The following is a 19,714-nucleotide window of genomic DNA, read 5'->3' as shown; positions in this document are numbered from 1 at the left end:
CATTTTGCTGCAAGCAATAAAACATCTGACCAACTATATCAACCAGATAAGGGCTGATGTTTTTTGTATAACAAGAAGTCTGGAAACAGTGTCGAACTAGGGAAGAGTTAGTTCCCTGATGCCATGAGAGCTCTGGGCCAGTGTCTGTTGCTATATCATCCTTAGCGAGTGACATTTGACCTCATGGTTCCATGCTGACTGCCGCCCCTCTGGCAGGAAGAAGGAGAAAGTGGATCCAGGCTGCCTGTCACTACTTGAACCAATTCAGCAGAGACAGGGTTGAAGCGCATATCAATGTTTATTCCAATAATGCCAGCATGTGGGAGAGCAGCAGGTCATCCACAAAAATCTGCTCTGGAGCCCACCATAAACCAGCTGCTTATATAGGGTAGGACAAGGATTACATGGGGAAGTAGGGATTACAGGCATGGGGAAGTAGGCTATGCAGGCTGGGGTGGGACTCCATTATTTGGGCAAGAAGATAGTTAATCTTTCCATGATAATAGGCAGTTCTTGAATGAGAATGGTCTGCTCTCCAAGGTTGACTCCCAGGTCCCCTAGGCATACAACTTCCAGCCAGGTTAGAATGTCCTTTCTTTAACCAGAACAAGGTATTCGGGGTTAGCAGAGCATGACTAATATTTCCCATATCCATAGCTAGTCCCCACTATTCTATTTTTGCCTCTAACAAAAGGTCTTTCTCCCTCAGAGGCTCTTTGTCTTTCAGTTTGGAAAAGTAAACCCTTTCTTACAGATAGAGTCTCAAGCATTGGCCAAAAACTGTGTCCACATGGCTGCTCCTGGCTGGATTAAAGTATTGCAACCCTACAGCCTTTGTAGTAGAGAAAGGCCAGAGAAAGAATTTGAAAATGGGTTTGAGTAAACCAACCTAGAGAATCTGCCACAATGAAACACACCTGAGTCATCTTTCTCACTGATAAGCATTCTGTTTGGTTTATCTTTTTTCTGTTTTTTATTCCAACTTCTTTATATCTCGGGAAAGTCTTAATATCTTTGTTATGTGTATTTCAAAAAAGAAGCCCAAGCTCAGACTGTAAGGGGCAAGAGAATCATTAGCAATGGGAAATATTATTTGAAGAAAATTCAGATGTAGAATCAATGTTATCAGTAGCTTAAACTTGGTAAAAGTAGATAGGCTCCTTTCAGAATGTCATTCGACGTTCAAACCACATTTATTGAGTACCAACATTTATTGCCCTAAACACAACACAATCTCTTCAGAAGGACTCATTTCCTTTTCTCATCTTTTCTTCCTCAAATATAAGAATGAAAATTATTAGGCTGCTTCTAATGAGTCATATCATTCCTTTTTATCACAATTGCTATAGATTTTGTTTATTTTTATTTATTATTTAAATTAACCTTTAAACCTTTGCAGGCTAACTTAGAAGTTAATCACTAGTTTCATAAATAACATGGCTTATATGGAAAGTTTTCAGTTTGTTAATCTTAAAAATGTGCATCGGAATACAGTTCACATCGTGTTGGAAGCTACTTTTGTGTTAGAGATGCAAAAATACATGGTGTCTATTTACATTATGTTTGTGTATGCATATAAGTGTGCTCATTGTAGATGGAAAAGGACCACATACTAAACCTGTGGTTGAGCGTCAACCTATGAACCAGGAGGTCACGGTTCAGTCCTATGTGGGAGGTGCAGGAGGCAGCTGATCAATGATTCTCTCTTATCATTGATGTTTCTCTCCCTCTCCCTTCCTCTCTGAAATCAATAAAAATATATTTTTAAACAATACTGAATAATTATTTTTTTAAAATTCCTAACTAAAAGCAGGCTATGGTGCGTAGCCACATCCTAGGCCTGTAGCTTCCTTGACAAAAGTTTGACTTTTTGCATCTAAGATAACATACCCTTGGAATGTCAGAGCAACTGACCCTTTTCCTGGACCTCTCAGGGTACACCCACTGCACCAGAGCACGAGACCACAGAACCCTCATTCTTAACTTGTTCCCCAAATGCCATCTCTATGTTCTATAGATGTTCATTGTTAACTGTCCTGTATCTACCAATGTCAAAGAAATATTTGTCTCTCTTTTCTACTCTTTATCCAATCTCAGATTTTCCCGCTTTGCTTTCTACCTGCCTCCCTAATCTACCACTGATGAATTTCATGCAACACCCCTTACATCACCTTTGATTGTAATGCATAAAATAAGAGACAAAACTGCCATTCTCCGGAGCATGTTCTCAATCCCTTCAGATTTTGCGTCCCAGCAATTGTCCTCAGTTTGGCTCAAATAAACTCATAAAAATTCCCTACTGGTTTGGACATTTCTTATGTCGACATCATGTAACCAGAGTTTCTATGTGTATATTGCTGGGCACATCACACCCAAGACATATGTACTGATTTTGTGTGCCTGAATATTTTATCTTTTTGTTATCCCCATTTTTTGAAGCCTAAATCTTTAACCTCTCCCTGAGTTAGTACACGGTTAGGCCCCTAATGGATGCTTCGATAAATATTAATGGATGATTTTTTAAAATGTGTGATTGTCACTTAATGAAATGTAGTCAGGAAACTGATCAGGGGTTTTGGTTCTGTCTTCCCATCCATTCTTGTACTGGAAAAGTAGGTGGATTATGACAGTGTTTTTGGTGGCACAATCATTTAGTTTGATTGCATTAGCAAAAGGTGGAGTCCAAAGAATTAATAGCCGGAAAGTTTTTGGAAAATCCAGTTAGAACTGTTTCCATAGCGTAATTTGAGTGAAAGCCAGATAATAGCTAGTTATGGGAGGAACTCCACAGTAAGAGCTTTGACAAGGACCAGAAAAAGAGTGTAACTGGAGGGTAAATGTGAAATTTGGGGGAGAATCAGAAAGTGGTCTGGCCTAAAAAGAAATGCCTCCTGGGGCTAATTGGTCATTTAAATGACTGAAGGTGGAAGGGTGGGAACTGGGACAACTTGAAAAGCTTCTGTTAGTGCTGAAGGGGCCTCAGGTTTTCCTATTGTCATTTGAGAAAAGCAAGACAATGGGAAATCTCCAGATTTTAACGATTGGCAAATCATTCATCAATTTTAAACACCATCATGTGAGCCAAAACCAGTCAAACAAACAAAAACAAAAACACAAAATTAGACTTCAGACTAAATTCAGCCAGTTTGTGACCTCTCCTTTGTGGTTACTGGAGAAATAATGGAAGGAGATCAGAATTTTAGGTAAAAGATCATATGTTGAAATCTTGGGAGATAAGGGTGGAGAAACAAACTGAGAAGGTGAGAGAGGCCAGGGTAGGAATGCTGGAATTTAGGGAGATCTTGTTGAGCTGTTTTAAAACTGGAAAATGACAAAGGTGAGGCTGGCAGTAAAGGAAAAGAGGAAATTTACTGCTGTTTTGTTTTCATCATTAAAGTCGGTTTTCCATAAACTCTCCCAACTGTGAGAAGGGATGCTAGATTTGAAATAGGTAGTGTTAACCATATTACAAAGTAAGTATGCTTTTCCAATTTAAAAAAACACATATTAGGCCGAAACCGGTTTGGCTCAGTGGATAGAGCCTGCGGAATGAAAGGTCCCAGGTTCGATTCCGGTCAAGGGCATGTACCTGGGTTGCAGGCACATCCCCAGTAGGAGATGTGCAGGAGGCAGCTGATCGATGTTTCTCTCTCATCGATGTTTCTAACTCTCTCTCCCTTCCTCGCTGTAAAAAATCAATAAAATATATTTAAAAAAATAAACAAACACATATTAGGACAAGATTTTTTTAAAAAATATATTTTTATTGATTTCAGAGAGAAGGTGGGGGGGGGGATAGAAACATCAATGATTGGCTGCTTCCTGCACACCCCACACGGGATTGAGCCCGCAACCCGGGCATGTGCCCTGATCAGATGGGTTCCGGTGACCTCCTGGTTCATATGTTGACACTCAAACACTGAGTCGTGCCTGCTGGGCAGGGCACAGATTTTTTAAAAATGATTTGTGAATTCAGTTATATGAAAACCTGTGCGCAGGTATAAAACTTAAGTCACATTGGATCATTTTAAATGCCTCACCTTTATTATAAGGAGTGAGAATCAGGAATGTGTTCACTTCTGAAGAGGGGAAGGGTAAGACTGATTAATTCATGAAGTGTAGACTAGAGTTGAAGGGGTCTGGCCTAAGTTTGTAAGTTCTGCTACTTCTGCCAGTAGTTGAGTGGCCCTTTTGTAGCATTGATGAACACAGGAGAGCAGCATCTGAAGGTTCTGAGTCAAAAAAAGGGAATCATATTGTTCATCCCAGTCACGAGAGTGGACTGTGTGACTTGACTGTACGTCTCCTGTCAAGAGGGAGACCCGAAGGAATGAGCATTGGCTTGATTTGGTATGGTTATAATTGGAACTTGAAGAAGTTGACAAGTAAGGCTGGTCAGAGTTTGAGGGCCAATGTAGTGACCTTGCTGATTAAAGTTCCTTCTAATGATAAGGATGGCAAATAAGGACTTGCGTAGGTAGAAGAACTTTTGCAATGAGTTGATGGCAGGGAAAAAAAAAAAAGGCAGACTAAATATGGAGTTTGGGAGTAGGCAATGAAGATAAGGATTTTGCAGTATGTGCTTTCAGTATAGGGTGGCCCTCAATCCCTCTGTTTTCATGCCTTATCTAACTAGCACTCCTAGGCTTAGCTGCTCCTGATGCCCCTATGTCTGGCGCAGCTTCTCCTGAGATGAAACCTCCAGCCTTTTGTCAGGGTGAAGCAGGAAGTGGCTGGGGTGCTTGGCTGTGTGGGGTGCTGGAGAAGGTGTTTAGGGCTCTAACGAATCACAACCAAACCTTGTATTTTCAGCCACATCACAGCCTTCAGAGGAACCTGGAGCTTCTAATTTCTGAGACATGTTGGCTATATAGATTGGTATGCTTCTTTTTTAAAAAATTTTTTTTAATTGATTTAAGAGAGGAAGGGAGAGGAAGAGAGAGAGAAACATCAATGATGAGAGAGAATCATTGATCGGCTGCCTCCTGCACGCCCCCCTACTGGGGATCGAGCCCACAACCCGAGCATGTGCCCTTGGCCAGAATTGAACCTGGGACCCTTCAGTTTGCAGGCCAATGCTCTATCCACTGAGCCAAACCGGCTAGGGCTATCGGTATACTTCTTGTTAGACACCCTTCTCCCCAGTTTTCCCTCTTTCTCTCACGTTAATGTAGGCTTGGGATTTCTCTGGTCCCCTAAATCAGTTACCACCAGATCATCTTCCAAGCTTCCAAGGTGCTGGAACTCCTCTGTCTGTTCTCATCTCCTCTCTAACTTTGTCTCTTTTTTTGGAGGGTAGATATTATTTTTAATTCCTTTTGTTGTCATCCTAGTACAGTTTCAGGAATAAGGAGAGAGAAATGAGTCTTCCATCTGCCATGTTTAACTGGAAGTCCCAAGACCCAAATCCTTAACATGATGTTAAGAAGTCCAGCAATGGACCTCTGCCTGCCTACCTTTCAGGCCTAATCTGGGCCCACTCTTACTCCTTGTTCTGCGATTCCAGCAATATCAGCCTTCTTAGGATTCTTAATGGTCCACGCTCTTCTCTGCTTAAGAGCCTAGTTTACACGGGATGACCTTTTATTCTGCTTTGCTTTTCCCTGCTCTTCATCTGGTTAATTACCATCACCCTTTGATTAAACTTCACTTTCTCAAACAAGCCTGCCTGCCTGGCCTTTGTTTCCCTATGTTTGCACTCTCAGTAGGTATTGAAAGGGTAGATGAAAGGATTATAGATAGATGTGATACCTGATGAAGTGGGGGGGTCCTCCTCCCCACTGGGTACTGCTGGGGGTAGAGTTTTTATGATACCCTGAGAAAGAGAATTTTCTGAGACTCACACGGGAGAACGGGTGATTTTTATTTGCATGGAATTAAGTCCCTTGGTTTCCAAAGTTCCATTTCCCTTAGTCCAGTCATAGGAGAAGTGTAGCTGGGATTCAGTAGAACTAGAAGCAAAGCCAGTGTCCAGAGTTTCCTTTCCATGTTGGAGTTGGGGCTGGTGTAGTATCAGGCTAGTTGCAGTCCACTGTGTGTGGGGGTCCACATGGCCATGAGCTACATGGAAGAATGCCAGAAAACCAAGTGTGAGCCATGAGCCAAGTGTGCCAAGACGAACCAAGAGCACAAGAGAGCAAGCTCCTCAGTTTAGGGCAGCGGTTCTCAACCTGTGGGTCGCGACCCCTTTGGGGATCGAATGACCCTTTCACAGGGGTCGCCTAAGATCATTGGAAAACACATTTATAATTACATATTGTTTTTGTGATTAATTACTATGCTTTAATTATGTTCAATTGGTAACAATGAAAATACATCCTGCATATCAGATATTTACATTACGATTCATAACAGTAGCAAAATTACAGTTATGAAGTAGCAATGAAAATAATTTTATGGTTGGGGGTCACCACAACATGAGGAACTGTGTTAAAGGGTCACGGCATTAGGAAGGTTGAGAATCACTGGTTTAGGGGGTTAAGTATCCCAAACCTTTGTAGGCTTGCAGTGGCCATGCCCATTCTGGCCAATGACCTCTGTTCCCAGGTGTGATTGACAGCAAGCACCTTCACTAGTCCCCCCAACTTTACTGGGCATGTGTCTATCTTCCCTTTGTCCAGTCCCTTACCCCAGTGTTTTGCAGGGAGCATGCCTACAATTTCTGGCCTTCCCTTTGCTCCTTTCCTATTATTAATAACTAGAGACCTGGTGCATGAAATTAATGCACAGACAGGGTCCCTAGGTCTGGCCAGCCATCAGGGCCAATTGGAACCTTCTGGCTGCTGGCCGGGGCTTCCCTTCCCGGGCTGCCAGCTGGGGCCTTCCTTCATTCCATGCCACCCCCTGGTAGTCAGCGCACATCATAGCGATTGAACTCCCGGTTTCCCGGTCAAACTCCCAAGGGGACACTTTGCATATTAGCCTTTTATATATATATTAGAGGCCTGGTGCACAAAAATTTGTGCACTCGGGGGGGAGGGGGGTCCCTCAGCCAGGCCTGTGCCCTCTCTCTGTCTGGGACCCCTCGGGAGATAACGACCTGCTGGCTTAGGCCTGCTCCTGGGTGGCAGAGGGCAGGCCTAATCCCTAGGTGCAGCCCCTGGTCGGGCTCAGAGCAGGGCCGATTGGGGAATTGGGGCGCCGCCCCCTGTCATGCACAGAGCAGGGCGGATTGGGAGGTTGCGATGCCACCCTCAGTCACGCTCAGGGTAGGGCCGATTGGGGGATGGGGCACCGCCCCCTGTCACACTCAAGGCAGGTCGATGGGGAGGTTGTGGCGCCACCCCCTGTCACGCACAGAACAGGGCCAATCAGGGGGTTGAGGCGCTGCCCCCTGTCACGCACAGAGCAGGGCTGATCAGGGGGTTGGGGATCTCCCCCCTGTCACGCACAGAGCAGGGTCAATCAGGAGGTTGGGGAGCTCCCCCCGTCACGCACAGAGCAGGGCCCATCAGGGGGTTGGGGAGCTCCCCCCTGTCATGCACAGAGCAGGCGGATCAGGGGGTTGGGGCGCCACCCTCTATTGCCCACAGAGCAGGGCCAATGGGGAGGTTATGGCTCTACCCCATCACACACAGAGCAGGGCCCGTGGAGTGGGGGGGTTGGGGCGCCGCACCCTGTCACACACAGAGCCGCAGGGCGATCAGGAGGTTGGGGAGCTCCCCCCTATCAGGCACAGAGCAGGGCTGATCAGGGGGTTGGGGCGCCTTCCCCTGTCAGGAACAGAGCAGGGCCAATAGGGAGGTTGTGGCCCCGCCCCCTGTCACACACAGAGCCACAGGGCGATCAGGGGGTTTGGGCACTGCCCCCTGTCATGCTGATTCCGGTGCCAGGAGACCTCGCGGCTCCGCTGATCCCATGCTGGGAGGCATATTACCCTTTTACTATATAGAATAGAGGCCTTGTGCATGGGTGGGGGCTGGCTGGTTTGCCCTGAAGGGTGTCCTGGATCAGGGTGGGGGTCCCCACTGGGGTGCCTGGCCAGCCTGGATGAGGGGATGATGGCTCTTTGCAGCTGGCCACACACCCTTCAGGGTGGGGGTCCCCACTGGGGTGCTTGGCCAGTCTGGGTGAGGGGCTGAGGGCTGTTTTCAGGCTGGGACTGAAGCTCCCAACCTCCCAACTGCTCCTTTTTTTCTTTTTTTTTTCTTTTTTATTCTGAGCCAGCTTTAACTCTGAGGCTCCAGCTCTTAGGCCTCCGCTCCTGAAAGCAGGTGTCTGGTTTGTTTAGGTTCTACAATCGAAACTCTGTATCAACTCCAGGTCTGAGATCCCCGTTAGCTGAAAGCTCGTTTCTGGGGTTTTGTTTAGCTTCTATTTTTTTAACTATGTTTCAAACTGCCAGCTCAGAGGCCTGCAGCAGCAGGCGGGGAACGTTGGAGTCCTCTGTCACTGAAGCAAGCAAGCCTCATGTTAGTTTCAAGCTGCCTGGCTGCCGGTCGCCATCTTGGCTGGCAGTTAATTTGCATATTGCCCTGATTAGCCAATGGGAAGGGTAGCGGTCATACGCCAATTACCATGTTTCTCTTTTATTAGATAGGATATGTTATTATTTTAAAAATATTTTTATTAATTTCAGAGAGGAAGGGAAAGGGAGAGAGAGAGGCAGAAACATCAATGATGAGAGAGAATCATTGATCAGCTGCCTCCTGCATGCCTCACACTGGGAATTGAGCCAGCAACCCAGGCATATGCCCTGACCAGGAATCGAACTGTGACTTCCCGATTCATATGTCAATGCTCAACCACTGAGCCATGCTGGCTGGGCTAATGTGTTTTATTTTTTTTAATATTGTCTAATATTTCCCATGACTTTATTTCTTTATTATTTTTTATTTTTTAAATATATTTTATTAAGCCGAAGCCGGTTTGGCTCAGTGGATAGGGCGTCGGCCTGCGGACTGAGGGGTCCCGGGTTCGATTCCGGTCAAGGGCATGTACCTGGGCTGCGGGCACATCCCCAGTGGGGGATGTGCAGGAGGCGGCTGATCGATGTTTCTCTCCCATCGATGTTTCTAGCTCTCTATCTCTCTCCCTTCTTCTCTGTAAAAAATCAATAAAATATATTTAAAAAAAAATATATATTTTATTAATTTGAGAGAGGAAGGGAGAAGGAGAGAGAGAGAGAAAAACATCAGTGATAGAGAATCATTGATCAGTTGCCTCCTGCAAGCCTCACACTGGGTATTGAACCTGCAACCTGGGCATATGCCCTGACTGGGAATCGAACCGGTGACCTCTTGGCTCTTGGGTCGATGCTCAATTGCTGAGCCACACCCGGCCAGACTCCCATGACTTTAAATGCTGGTTTTCACTATTTTTGCAAGAGCATATCCAACATGTGTAGTGTAGATTTATTACTAACTTGATCAGGTCACTTCTCTTTTCTGGTGATTTGACACCTTCCCCCATTACCTTCCACAGAGTGAAATTAAAAACTGTAAAACAGAAATATTTTCCAAAGTCAAGAGAAAATCATAGGCTAAACAAATAGGGAAAACCCTATTAGTTGTTTTGTGCCTCCAAATGAAAGTCAAATGGACCATTACTTCAGTAACTAGCTGGTGATTCAACTTGGAAGGGTAGATGGCCTATATTTGCCCTTGTTCCTTAAGTTTCTAGATTTCTCTATTTTTAGGCTAGAAGCAGCCTGGATAAAAGAATTCAAGTCATTAAGAGGAATATATAGTTCAGCATTTTTATCCTTCTGAAGTATGCTTTCTATCAGCTGCCATGGAAACCTTGTGTAACTTGTTTCTTGGAGAGTCTCACTCCTCAAGTTCCGGTTGTGAGAGCGAGGGAGCTCATTACAACTTGGATCAGAGTCCTGGAAAGGCAGTTCCCAGGGAAAGTGGAGTCCAGCCTCCCATGGGGGCTGGGGCGTGGGGGAGGGTTAGCTTTATTCTGTGTGCATACTTTAGCTACAAGGTCAGCTCCAGCCTCAGCCCAGGACAATGTCACATTGTCCGCAGCTGTACCACATCTTGAGGTTTCTGCGTGCATCTTACACACTTTCACAAGGCAGACTTATCTCTTCCAGCTGTAAGCCAGAGGGAGTGGTGCTACAGATTCCTAGCAACACATGCAGACTCAAACAACACAGATGGTTAACTCCCTTGAGTAGGGCTTTTAGGGCACCAGCACTCCATTGCAATTCACTGATGGTGACTGGATATATATTTGTATAGCTTCTGTTGCAGTAGGATGAAAACTAGGCATTTTTCCTGCTGCTTTTTTTTCTGGTATTCCTGAATCACTGTTTGAGAACAAGTTGGACTCTGGTGCATAGAAAACTCGTGGCAGAAGGCTTATTCTCTGCAGTGGGTTGGGGGTATGCCGAAAAAGGTGTCAGGGAAGATTAACTTGAGGCAGAATGTGCCACAATTAGGACTTGGAAGGGAAGCAAGTTTGAACTGCTTTAGGGAAGCTAAGAACACTGCTAGGGCTGGAATGTTCCAGATGCTTGTCTTTGATAGTATTCCACTGTGAACCCACACCCTGAAAGAATCTGATCATCCTTGCCTCTCCGATTTGGATCTCTAGCTCCTGGAATTTGCCAATTCTTCATATGAACTGTGAGATTTGGACAGGACAGAGCTTCTGTGACCTCATTTAGAGCATTTGTTCTGAATTCTGAATAGAACCAGGAAAATTGGAAAGCAGAGAAAAATTGGGGTCAGAAGAGAGATATTACTTTATGAAAGAAGGAAGATAGTAGGAAACTAGACCAATGAGTTAAGAGGCAATTAAAAAGGAGGATTAAAAAGAAAGGGGAAGGGAAGAGAACGTTTTTAGCCTGTATCTTCTGCCAAGATGCTTGATTGGCACATAGTTCATGATCCACGCTTTTTTATAAGTAAATGAATGAAAGGAAATTTGGAGTTGGAGGCCTAGTCCCTGGAAACTGCTACAGGCTGATGTTAAGGGAAAAGTGATCTGTTCTTGATTAAAAAATGCATTTCTGTGTCTCTATGTTGCTTATTTTATAAAGAGCCAAAGGGGATCATTTATAACTGTGTGAGAAAGAATTCTGCACTAGGAAGTATAGGGAAAGTGTGGTAATACTGGTGAGTAGTATTAATACCAGTCTGGAAGGGGGGACAGGAATTAAGTTTCTCATATATTAGTACCACAAGGCAGCTCATACCATGAGTTAGCTGAGACCACCCAAAAAGATAAACAATAATGACTGAGGAAAAGAGACAATGGAAGAACCATGGGTCTTGGGGAGAGGGACCCAGGTAAATCAAGTTCTACTTGCCAGAGAACAAGGTCCAGGGAAATGTTAATTCACTTCAAAGAGAAGGAATCTGTAGCCTTTCAATATACCTTTAGACAATTTATTGAATAACTTTTATTGGTGTTCATCATAAATAAGAGACCCACAAACATATTCCAGAAGTGAGTTTTTGGTCTAATTGACTATAATAGTCATTAAATAACCTTCTAAAGGCCCACAAAATGGAATGTAGACAGATGCAACAACAGTAGACAACACAGATCTATACAGAGGTTATACTTGGACTTTAACATGGAACAAGAGCCTTTATTAAAATGTACAATTAAATACTTGACTGCACTAGAAGGTCCATATGAATCACCTGGGAAATCTTGTTAAAATGTTGATTCTGATTCATAGATCCCGGTAGGGCCTGAGATTCTGCATTTATAACAAGCTCCAAAGAGATACTGATGCTGTTGGTCTTTGAATCACACTTTGGATTACAAGGACCCACAAGGTTACAGGGTTCTGTTTGGTAGGCGTTGGTAGCCACCCGTGGCTAGGTGTAGGTAAGGGCTGTCCTCTGAGCCATCTTGGATGCCAGTTTGTAATGAAAACAAGTCTCAGAACAAACTCGGTCACATGGGAACATTTATTAGCCACAGGACGCAAAACAATCTTAAAACCTGTGCCAAAGGTACAATGAAGTCACAGCTCTGCCTTTTTGCCTCACCTCTAACCACATTCCTTTAACATAGTGGTTCTTAAAGTGATCCCTGGACATCAGCAGCAGCATCTCATGGAAACATGTTAGACATGCAGATTCTCAGGCCCTCTCCAGACCTAACAAATCAAAAAATCTGGGAGTAAGCAGGGCCCGGGAATATGTATTTTTAACACTCCTCCAGATGATTCGGATATATGACTCAAGTTGGAGAACCCCTGCTATAACAGCAGGATTCTGTGAGCCATCTCATTGAATTCAGGCAACCAAGAATCCAATGAAGCACGGTTGGACATTTTGGAGTCCGACCTAGAGCACCATTTCTAAAGGTGGGGGCCTGCTAGACTCTTCTCACACCCAGTTAATAAGGGCCAGGGATGGTTCTAAACCTTTTCATATAGTCTTCCTCTTTTGCAAACCACTAATACCACCAATGCAAGCCCATCTAACATTAATAGGATAATTAATGATACCCCTGGTGTAATAGGAGCTAAATATAGCTGAAGAACTTCCAGTGGCCGCCTCTAGAGTGAGGCTTTTTGATTAATTGCTAGCCAACCACCCCTGGAGTATACATTCTTGATTAAAACAACTGACCACCTCTGCAGTGTAGCTTAACCTAACACACACATACATCATATTGTATTGTCCGTGTGATTTTCTTTTTAATTTTTAAAATCTGCTTTATTAAGGCATAAACACAATCAAATGCACTCATTCTAAGCGTACAGTTTGAGGTTTTCTTGTTTTTGTTTTGTTTTTGACATATTTTTATTGATTTTTAGAGACAAAGGGAGAGGGAAAAAAAGAAACATTTATGTGAGAGCAAAATATCCATTGGCTGCCTCCTGCATGTCCCCTACCAGGATTGAGTCTGTAACCCAGGCTTATGCCTTTACTGGGAATTGAACCAGCAACCTTTCAGTGTGGGGGACAACGACCAACCAACTGAGCCACTCTGGCCAGGGCTACAGTTTGACATTTGGCTAATGTATACACTCGTGTAACCTCCACACCAATCAAGATATATAACATTTCAGTCACCTAAAAAATACCTTTGTGTTCCTTGTGGCCAGTTACCTAACCCCATATCACACTAGGCTACCATCTACCTGCCTTTTATCACTATAGGTGAGATTTGCCTGTTCTAGAATTTAATAAAAATAGAATCAAACACTATTTATTCTTTGTTTTTGGCTTCTTTTACCCAGCATAATGTTTTTCAGATCATTTAACATTATTGCATGATTAGTAGTTACTTCGTTTTTATTGCTGAGTAGTATCCCATTGTATGACTATACCACAATTTGTTTATTCATTCTTCTATTGGTTTGTTTCCAGTTCGGGGCTATTATGGGCATCCATGTACACATCTTTTTGTGGACATGTATTTATTTTCAGTAAACATCTAGGAGTAAACTAGCTGTGTTATAAGATAGATATATGTTTAATTTCATAAGAAATAGCTAAACTAGTCATTGTTTTTCATTCACACCAGAACTGTATGAGAATTCCAGTTGCTTCACATCCTTGCCAACATTTAGTATTGTCAGTCTTTTTAACTTTTATTTTTACGCTGAATATTTTAGAGTAAATTACAGACATTGTTTTTCTTCCCCCTAATTTCAATTTAGGTTTTTATATTTGGTCTCTGCAAAGGCCATAAAGCTAATAATGTTGACCCAAGTGATTTGGATATGGATTAAATTATTTCCCTTTCTTAACCCCCAATTAGAATTGGTTTTGTGCCCAGCCGGTGTGGCTCAGTGGTTGACCGTCGACTCATGCACCAAAAAGTCGCTGGTTCCATTTCTGGTCAGGGCACATGCCAGGGTTGTGGGCTCGATCCCCAACAGGGGGTGTGCAGGAGACAGCCAATTGATGTTGATGTTTCTCTCTCATCCGTGTTTCTATCTCTCTTCCTTTCCCTTCTTCTCTGAAAATCAAAACATTAAAAAAAATAAACAGTTTTGTGGGTGCAATTAATTATGGCAGTCATACTTGCTAGTACATTTTTCTTCTTTCTTTTATTCTTTTGTTCATTTATTCATTCAGTCTGTTAATCAATCCCCTAGCTGTATTAGACCTGCTTTTTCAGAGAGCGGTCAGGTATTAAGTTACTGGGAAATATGACAGAAGTAGGAGACAGGGTTCTTGTTTTCAAGGAGCTTTTTGGAGCTGGGTTCCTGAAACATAAATATACAGAAACTCTAGAAAAGAAATATTGCCCAGGGTGTATCAAGGCTTGCGTAGACTTGAGTAAGGGTATCATCTAAATATAGCTTTCAGCTAGGTGAGTTGGAGCTTGATAGACAGGTGACTGTAGAAACCACAATAGCAGGGGATTGTCAAAGGCGGGGGAAAAAAAAGGACACACATGTAATACCCTTTGTAATACTTTTAGCAATAAAAAAAAAAGAAACCGCAATAGCAGAAATTGTTGAACTGTTCATCTGTGCTGAATACTAGTATGATTACACTTTAGAATATGAACTAGATCTTTATTTTAGTCCCAATTATATTTTCAAGTACATCATACACACACATATATGTTGGATAAGAAATACTCAAAATGTTAACAGTGCATATATTTGGGTAATGGGACCATGGGTGACTTATTTACTTGATTTTATATTTTCCTTTAACTTCTAATTTTTCCATGGTGAGCATATTTAACTTTTATTTTCTAATCAGAAAAAAATGTTATGTTGCCACTTGAATGTTGCTAAGTTCTAATGGTTGTTTCAATAATATATTCCTTGTTCTCTTTAATCCTGTGTAGCAAAGAGTCACTACAATCAGACCAGGATTACAGTGTGGAAAAAAAATGCCTGAAAACCCTGCAGAATAGTCCACTGTAGTTCTTCGTAGAACTTAGGTGTCTGGATTATCAAAGAGAAAAAAAGATGTTTTTATTAATTTCCCCATATTGACATAATTTTACTTCCCAAAACTTGGGGCATATGCAAGATTTTTTCCCCCTAGCCTACTTTTGTCATTGTTATTGCAGTTGGCAAATTATTGTGACTTTTTGTCTGTGCTTTCTGATGAAATAACAAATGATCTGTGTTTCCCCTTTGTTTCTCCAGCTGACCTGAATAATGTCAGATTCTCGGCTTATAGGACTGCCATGAAACTCCGAAGACTGCAGAAAGCTCTTTGCTGTGAGTATTTTACCAGTTCTGGATATTTACTCTTGATAGTTACTCTTTGCTTTAAAAAAGGGGGGGGGAATGGATTCAGGGAGAAGGGGGTCAGTGAGGGTAAAAAAAAACCCAACAAAGCAGATACCTGTAATACTTTCAGCAATAAAGATAAGTTAAAAAATAAAAAATAGCCTGGCAGGTGTTGCTTAGTGGTTGAGCATCAACCTATAAATCAGGACATCAGGGTTTGATTTCCGGTCAGGGCACATGCCTGGGTTGTGGACTCCATCGCCAGTGTGGGGTGTACAGGAGGCAGCAGATCAATGATTCTCTCTCATCATTGATGTTTCTATCTCTCCTTCCTTCCTCTCTGAAATCAATAAAAATAAGTTTAAAAAAATAAACAATTAAATTTTAAAAAGTGGGTCTGGGGTATTTTCTGTCTTTTTTTTTTTTTTCAAATCCTCACCCAAGGATATGTTTTTATTGATTTTAGAGAGATAGGGAGGGAGGGAAAGAGAGAGGAAGGGACAGGCATTGATGTGAGAGAGAAATATTGATTGGTTGCTTCCCATACAAGCCCTGACCAGGGATGGAACCTGCAACCTGGGTATGTGCCCTGACCAGGGCACAGGATGACGCTCCAACTAACTGAGCCACATCAGTCAGGGCCTGTTGAGGTATTTTCATTTGGAGAGACAGGGAAAAGATGCTATCACAAGTCCATTTGTAACATAGAGTTCATTTTTAAAAAGTATCTTTGGCCTAATGTTTACCTAGACTATTTTATATTATTTAGAATCATTCCTGGCACCATTCTTTGCTACTGATATTGAATCACTAACATATCGATAATCTTATTTTCCAACTAGTGGCACTGGTATCCAGAATTATCTTTATGAAACTTGAATTGTGTCCTCCTATTGAAAGGTATTTAGTACTAGCAGTAGTAATATTAGATTGCCTTATCTAAACCAAAGTTTGAACTTTTAAAAATACACATTTTATTGATTTTTTTACGGAGAGGAAGGGAGGGGGATAGAGAGTTAGAAACATTGATGAGAGAGAAACATCGATCAGCTGCCTTCTGCACACCCCCTACTGGGGATGTGCCCACAACCAAGGTACATGCCCTTGACCAGAATCGAACCTGGGCCCCTTCAGTCCGCAGGCCGACACTCTATCCACTGAGCCAAAGTTTGAACTTTTAAGGATCTCTTGGGAATATATTAACTATATAATAAAAGCCTATTATGCTAAGTGTCCAGTTGGCCGTTTAACCAATCAAATCATAGTATGCGAATGATATGCTAAGGCTGCTCAACTGCTTGCTATGACGTGCACTGACCACCAGGTGGTAGACAGTCGACCAGTAGGTTAGCTTGCTGCTGGGGTCTGGCAGATCAGGACTGAGCAAGATGGGCCAGACACACCCTGGAGCTCTCCCATGTCCCTCCCTGGCCCCTATCGTGCACCAGTGGGGTCTCTTGGCCTGGCCTGCACCCTCTCGCAATCCAGGACCCCTTGCGGGATGTCAGAGAGCCAGTTTCGACCTGATGGTGGAACGACTGGTTGCTGGGACGTGTACTGACCACCAGGGGGCAGACGCTCAATGCAGGAACTGCCCCCTGGTGGTTAGTGTGCTCCCACAGGGGGAGTACTGCTCATCCAGAAGCTGGGCTCACGGCTGGTGAGCACAGTGGAGATGGTGGGAACAGGCCTAAGCTGTCAGTCGGACATTCCCCAAGGGCTCCCGGACTGTGAGAGGGCAGGCTGAGGGTTCCCCCCGCAACCCGAGTGCACGAATTTCGTGCACTGGGCTTCTAGTATACAATAGCACTTCACAATAACCAATTCATAATTACCCTTTTATCAGTGGAAAGCAGTATCTCTGGGACAGGAACAGAAAAAGAAAAAGAGGCAGAAAGCTTTCTCTATCCAGCCTGCTGACTCCGCCCCACCCCAAGCTGCCTCTTTCCAGCTCTGGGACATTAACAGGTCCCTATAGAAATGCTAGGCCTGGAGAGCCCTTTACAACCACTTAAATTTGGCAGCGATATTGCTGAAAAATGATAACAACTTCAGACTATAAGCTGGAGAAATAAAAACCTAAATTTATTTTCAGTCATGCATCCATTCCATGAAAACATATTCAACTCTACTCTGTGGTAGGCTTTCTGCTAAGCATTGGAGAGACCAAAATTCAGAAGAAAAGCCTACTCTCCTTCCAAATAATTCCACTTTTAGGATGTTTCTTCTCCGTTTTCCATTTATAAAAACACTTGCCAGTGACCCTCTTTGACCATCTTATTGCTGGCCTCCACAGACCCCCTGGTAAGACCCCCTCATTCCCAAAGACTTGGCAGTCAGGGTTCACGGTCCTTCTCTATTCCCCAGTACTGGCCCCAATTCTGGATGACTTCAACAGTGGCATGGATAATTCATGCATCACTGTAGCCTCTCAGTTCCTTAACTTCCTATTTCATCTCCATGGAGATTCACATCCTGCTCCACCTCTGCCATCTACTCAAATGGTCAGCTCCTGGACCTAATCAGCTGGAACTGTTCCAGTCCTGAAATAATGGTTTAGCTATGCTACTTGCTGACCACAGCTTCTTGGCCTTCCAATTATTTCTGCACTAACTTCCTCTACCTCCCTGAGCAGTTAGGCTCTTGATCCCTCTACCTCCTAATTACCAGGTTCCACCAGAATTCATAGCTTCTTCTACCCAAATGGACTTGACAGACATCACTTTGCCCACATCCTCATTTCTCTTGAGCAGTTGTCCTCTGCCCACCCTGGGGCAGAACCATCGGGCTCCTGACTGCTGAGTATGCCTGGAGTGATACTGCAGCCCTGCAGATTGGGGCTGCTGTAAGATGCTCAGCTAACTCTGGACTAACTTGGAAGATCTTACAAAGACTTTCCCTTTTCAGCCTGGTCAGTGTGGCTCAGTAGTTGAGCATCAACCTATGAACCTGGAGGTCACAGTTCAATTCCTGGTCAGGGCACGCGCTTGATCCCCAGTGTGGGGCATGCAGGAGGCAGCCAATCAATGATTCTTTCTCATCATTGATTTTTTTTTCTCTCTCTCCCTCTCCTTTCCTCTCTGAAATCATTAAAAATATGTATTTTTTTTTAAAAAGACTGTCCCTTTTCATAAAGTTCCTTTTGACCTTGGATTTAGGCATTATTTATTTCTCCTGTTAAAAAATCTGTTCACATGTTTGTCTCATCGTCTATCATTTCAATTTATTTTAAATTTTCTAATAAACTTTGGAGAAAGAGTGCGTTTTGATATTATTTAAAAAATTCAGCCATTTGAGGTTATAACCTTATAATAAAGTTAAGCCATGAATGTAGAATGGAGAATGTTCTCATTTAAACATATTCGAAATTATTAGTCTTTCTGAGAATGATTTTTCTTATATTTGAAACAGATTTAGGTCTAGCAAAATTAGGGTGTATTTACTTAAATTAAGTACTGGATTCTCAAGAATGGTAGGAAGAGTCCCGTGTATAGTACGAATATAGAATGAAGAGTTCACCAATCCTTTTATTATTGAAAACACGTGTAGTCATATTAGTTAACTAATTGTTCAGTAGATGATGGAAGAATTTCCTCTTAATTTTATATTTACTTGGGTTTCTCTTCTGGCCTGTTTTGTCATTTCTATGCCTGCAAACCATGATAAAGAGCCATTGTTTGTGGGACAGGCAAATAAAACTAGTTCTGGCTAGCTTTTCCAACCAAAGGTCCCTTCTACTACCTCTTACTTTAATGAAAATTAATGATGTTATCTTAGTGATTTCCTGATGCCAGTGAAGAGTTTGAATTACATACACCTTAGAAAATAAGCAGTGCTCCTGCCATTAATTAACTTGGTCTTATTTTTAAAAAATATATTTTTTATTGATTTCAGAGTGGAAAGGAGAAGGAGAGAGAGAGAAACATCAATGATGAGAGAGAATCAGTGATCCACTGCCTCCTGTGTGTCCCCTACCGGGCATCAAGCCCACAACCTGGGCATGTGCCCTGACTGGGAATCTAACCATGACCTTCTGGTTCATAGGTTGACACTCAACCACTGAGCCACACCGGCCGGGAAGTCTTATTTTTTTTTTTTTTTAGTTCACATCAGAGCTTCAGTATGGCAGAAACCTGAATAACACAGTTTTAGCCACCATAGAGAATTTGCCGTTTAAATCAAATTCAAGAACACCATCACGGCCCTATATATAAATGTCCCCACTTTGTAATCAATTTAGAGTTACATGACTCCATCTTGCTTTTCAATGCTTGTGAATGAAAATTAAACTGGAGAGAAAAGCAGAGAGAAAGAGAAAATCTAGGTAAGAACGATTTCATAAAGTGGTTTGTATCACAGATCCCCCATTGAAAGTTATGAAGAAGATAATCTAAGCTTTTTTCTTTCTCTTTCTGTAGTTCTGATGACATGTTATAGGTGCGTGGCTTCTAAAATTAAAAATACAGCCAATTTCTAAGAGCAGAAGTAAAAATACATTTATACAAAGTACGTGTATTTAGTTTAGTATAACCGTGTGTGGTGGACTGTCTCCAAACCATAGGACCGAATATACTGCAGTTGATAAATGTGGCA

The 19,714-nt window shown here is 42.7% G+C and overlaps 1 protein-coding gene across 5 annotated transcripts in view; it reads left to right on the top strand.

Annotated features, from left to right (window-relative positions):
• The window catches only part of DMD (dystrophin), a 2,781,977-nt gene that overhangs the window by 2,658,945 nt on the left and 103,318 nt on the right, over positions 1 to 19,714 (top strand). For all 5 annotated transcript variants that reach the window (XM_081115404.1, XM_081115406.1, XM_081115405.1 and 2 more), the window contains one exon: positions 15,035 to 15,109. In XM_081115404.1, coding sequence (XP_080971530.1) covers positions 15,035 to 15,109 — 75 coding nt within the window. The remainder of the gene's footprint in view (positions 1 to 15,034; positions 15,110 to 19,714) is intronic.

The sequence above is a fragment of the Myotis nattereri genome (assembly GCF_964212035.1).
Source record: "Myotis nattereri genome assembly, chromosome: X".
NCBI lineage: Eukaryota > Metazoa > Chordata > Mammalia > Chiroptera > Vespertilionidae > Myotis > Myotis nattereri.
This window is presented reverse-complemented; position numbering and strand designations above follow the sequence as displayed.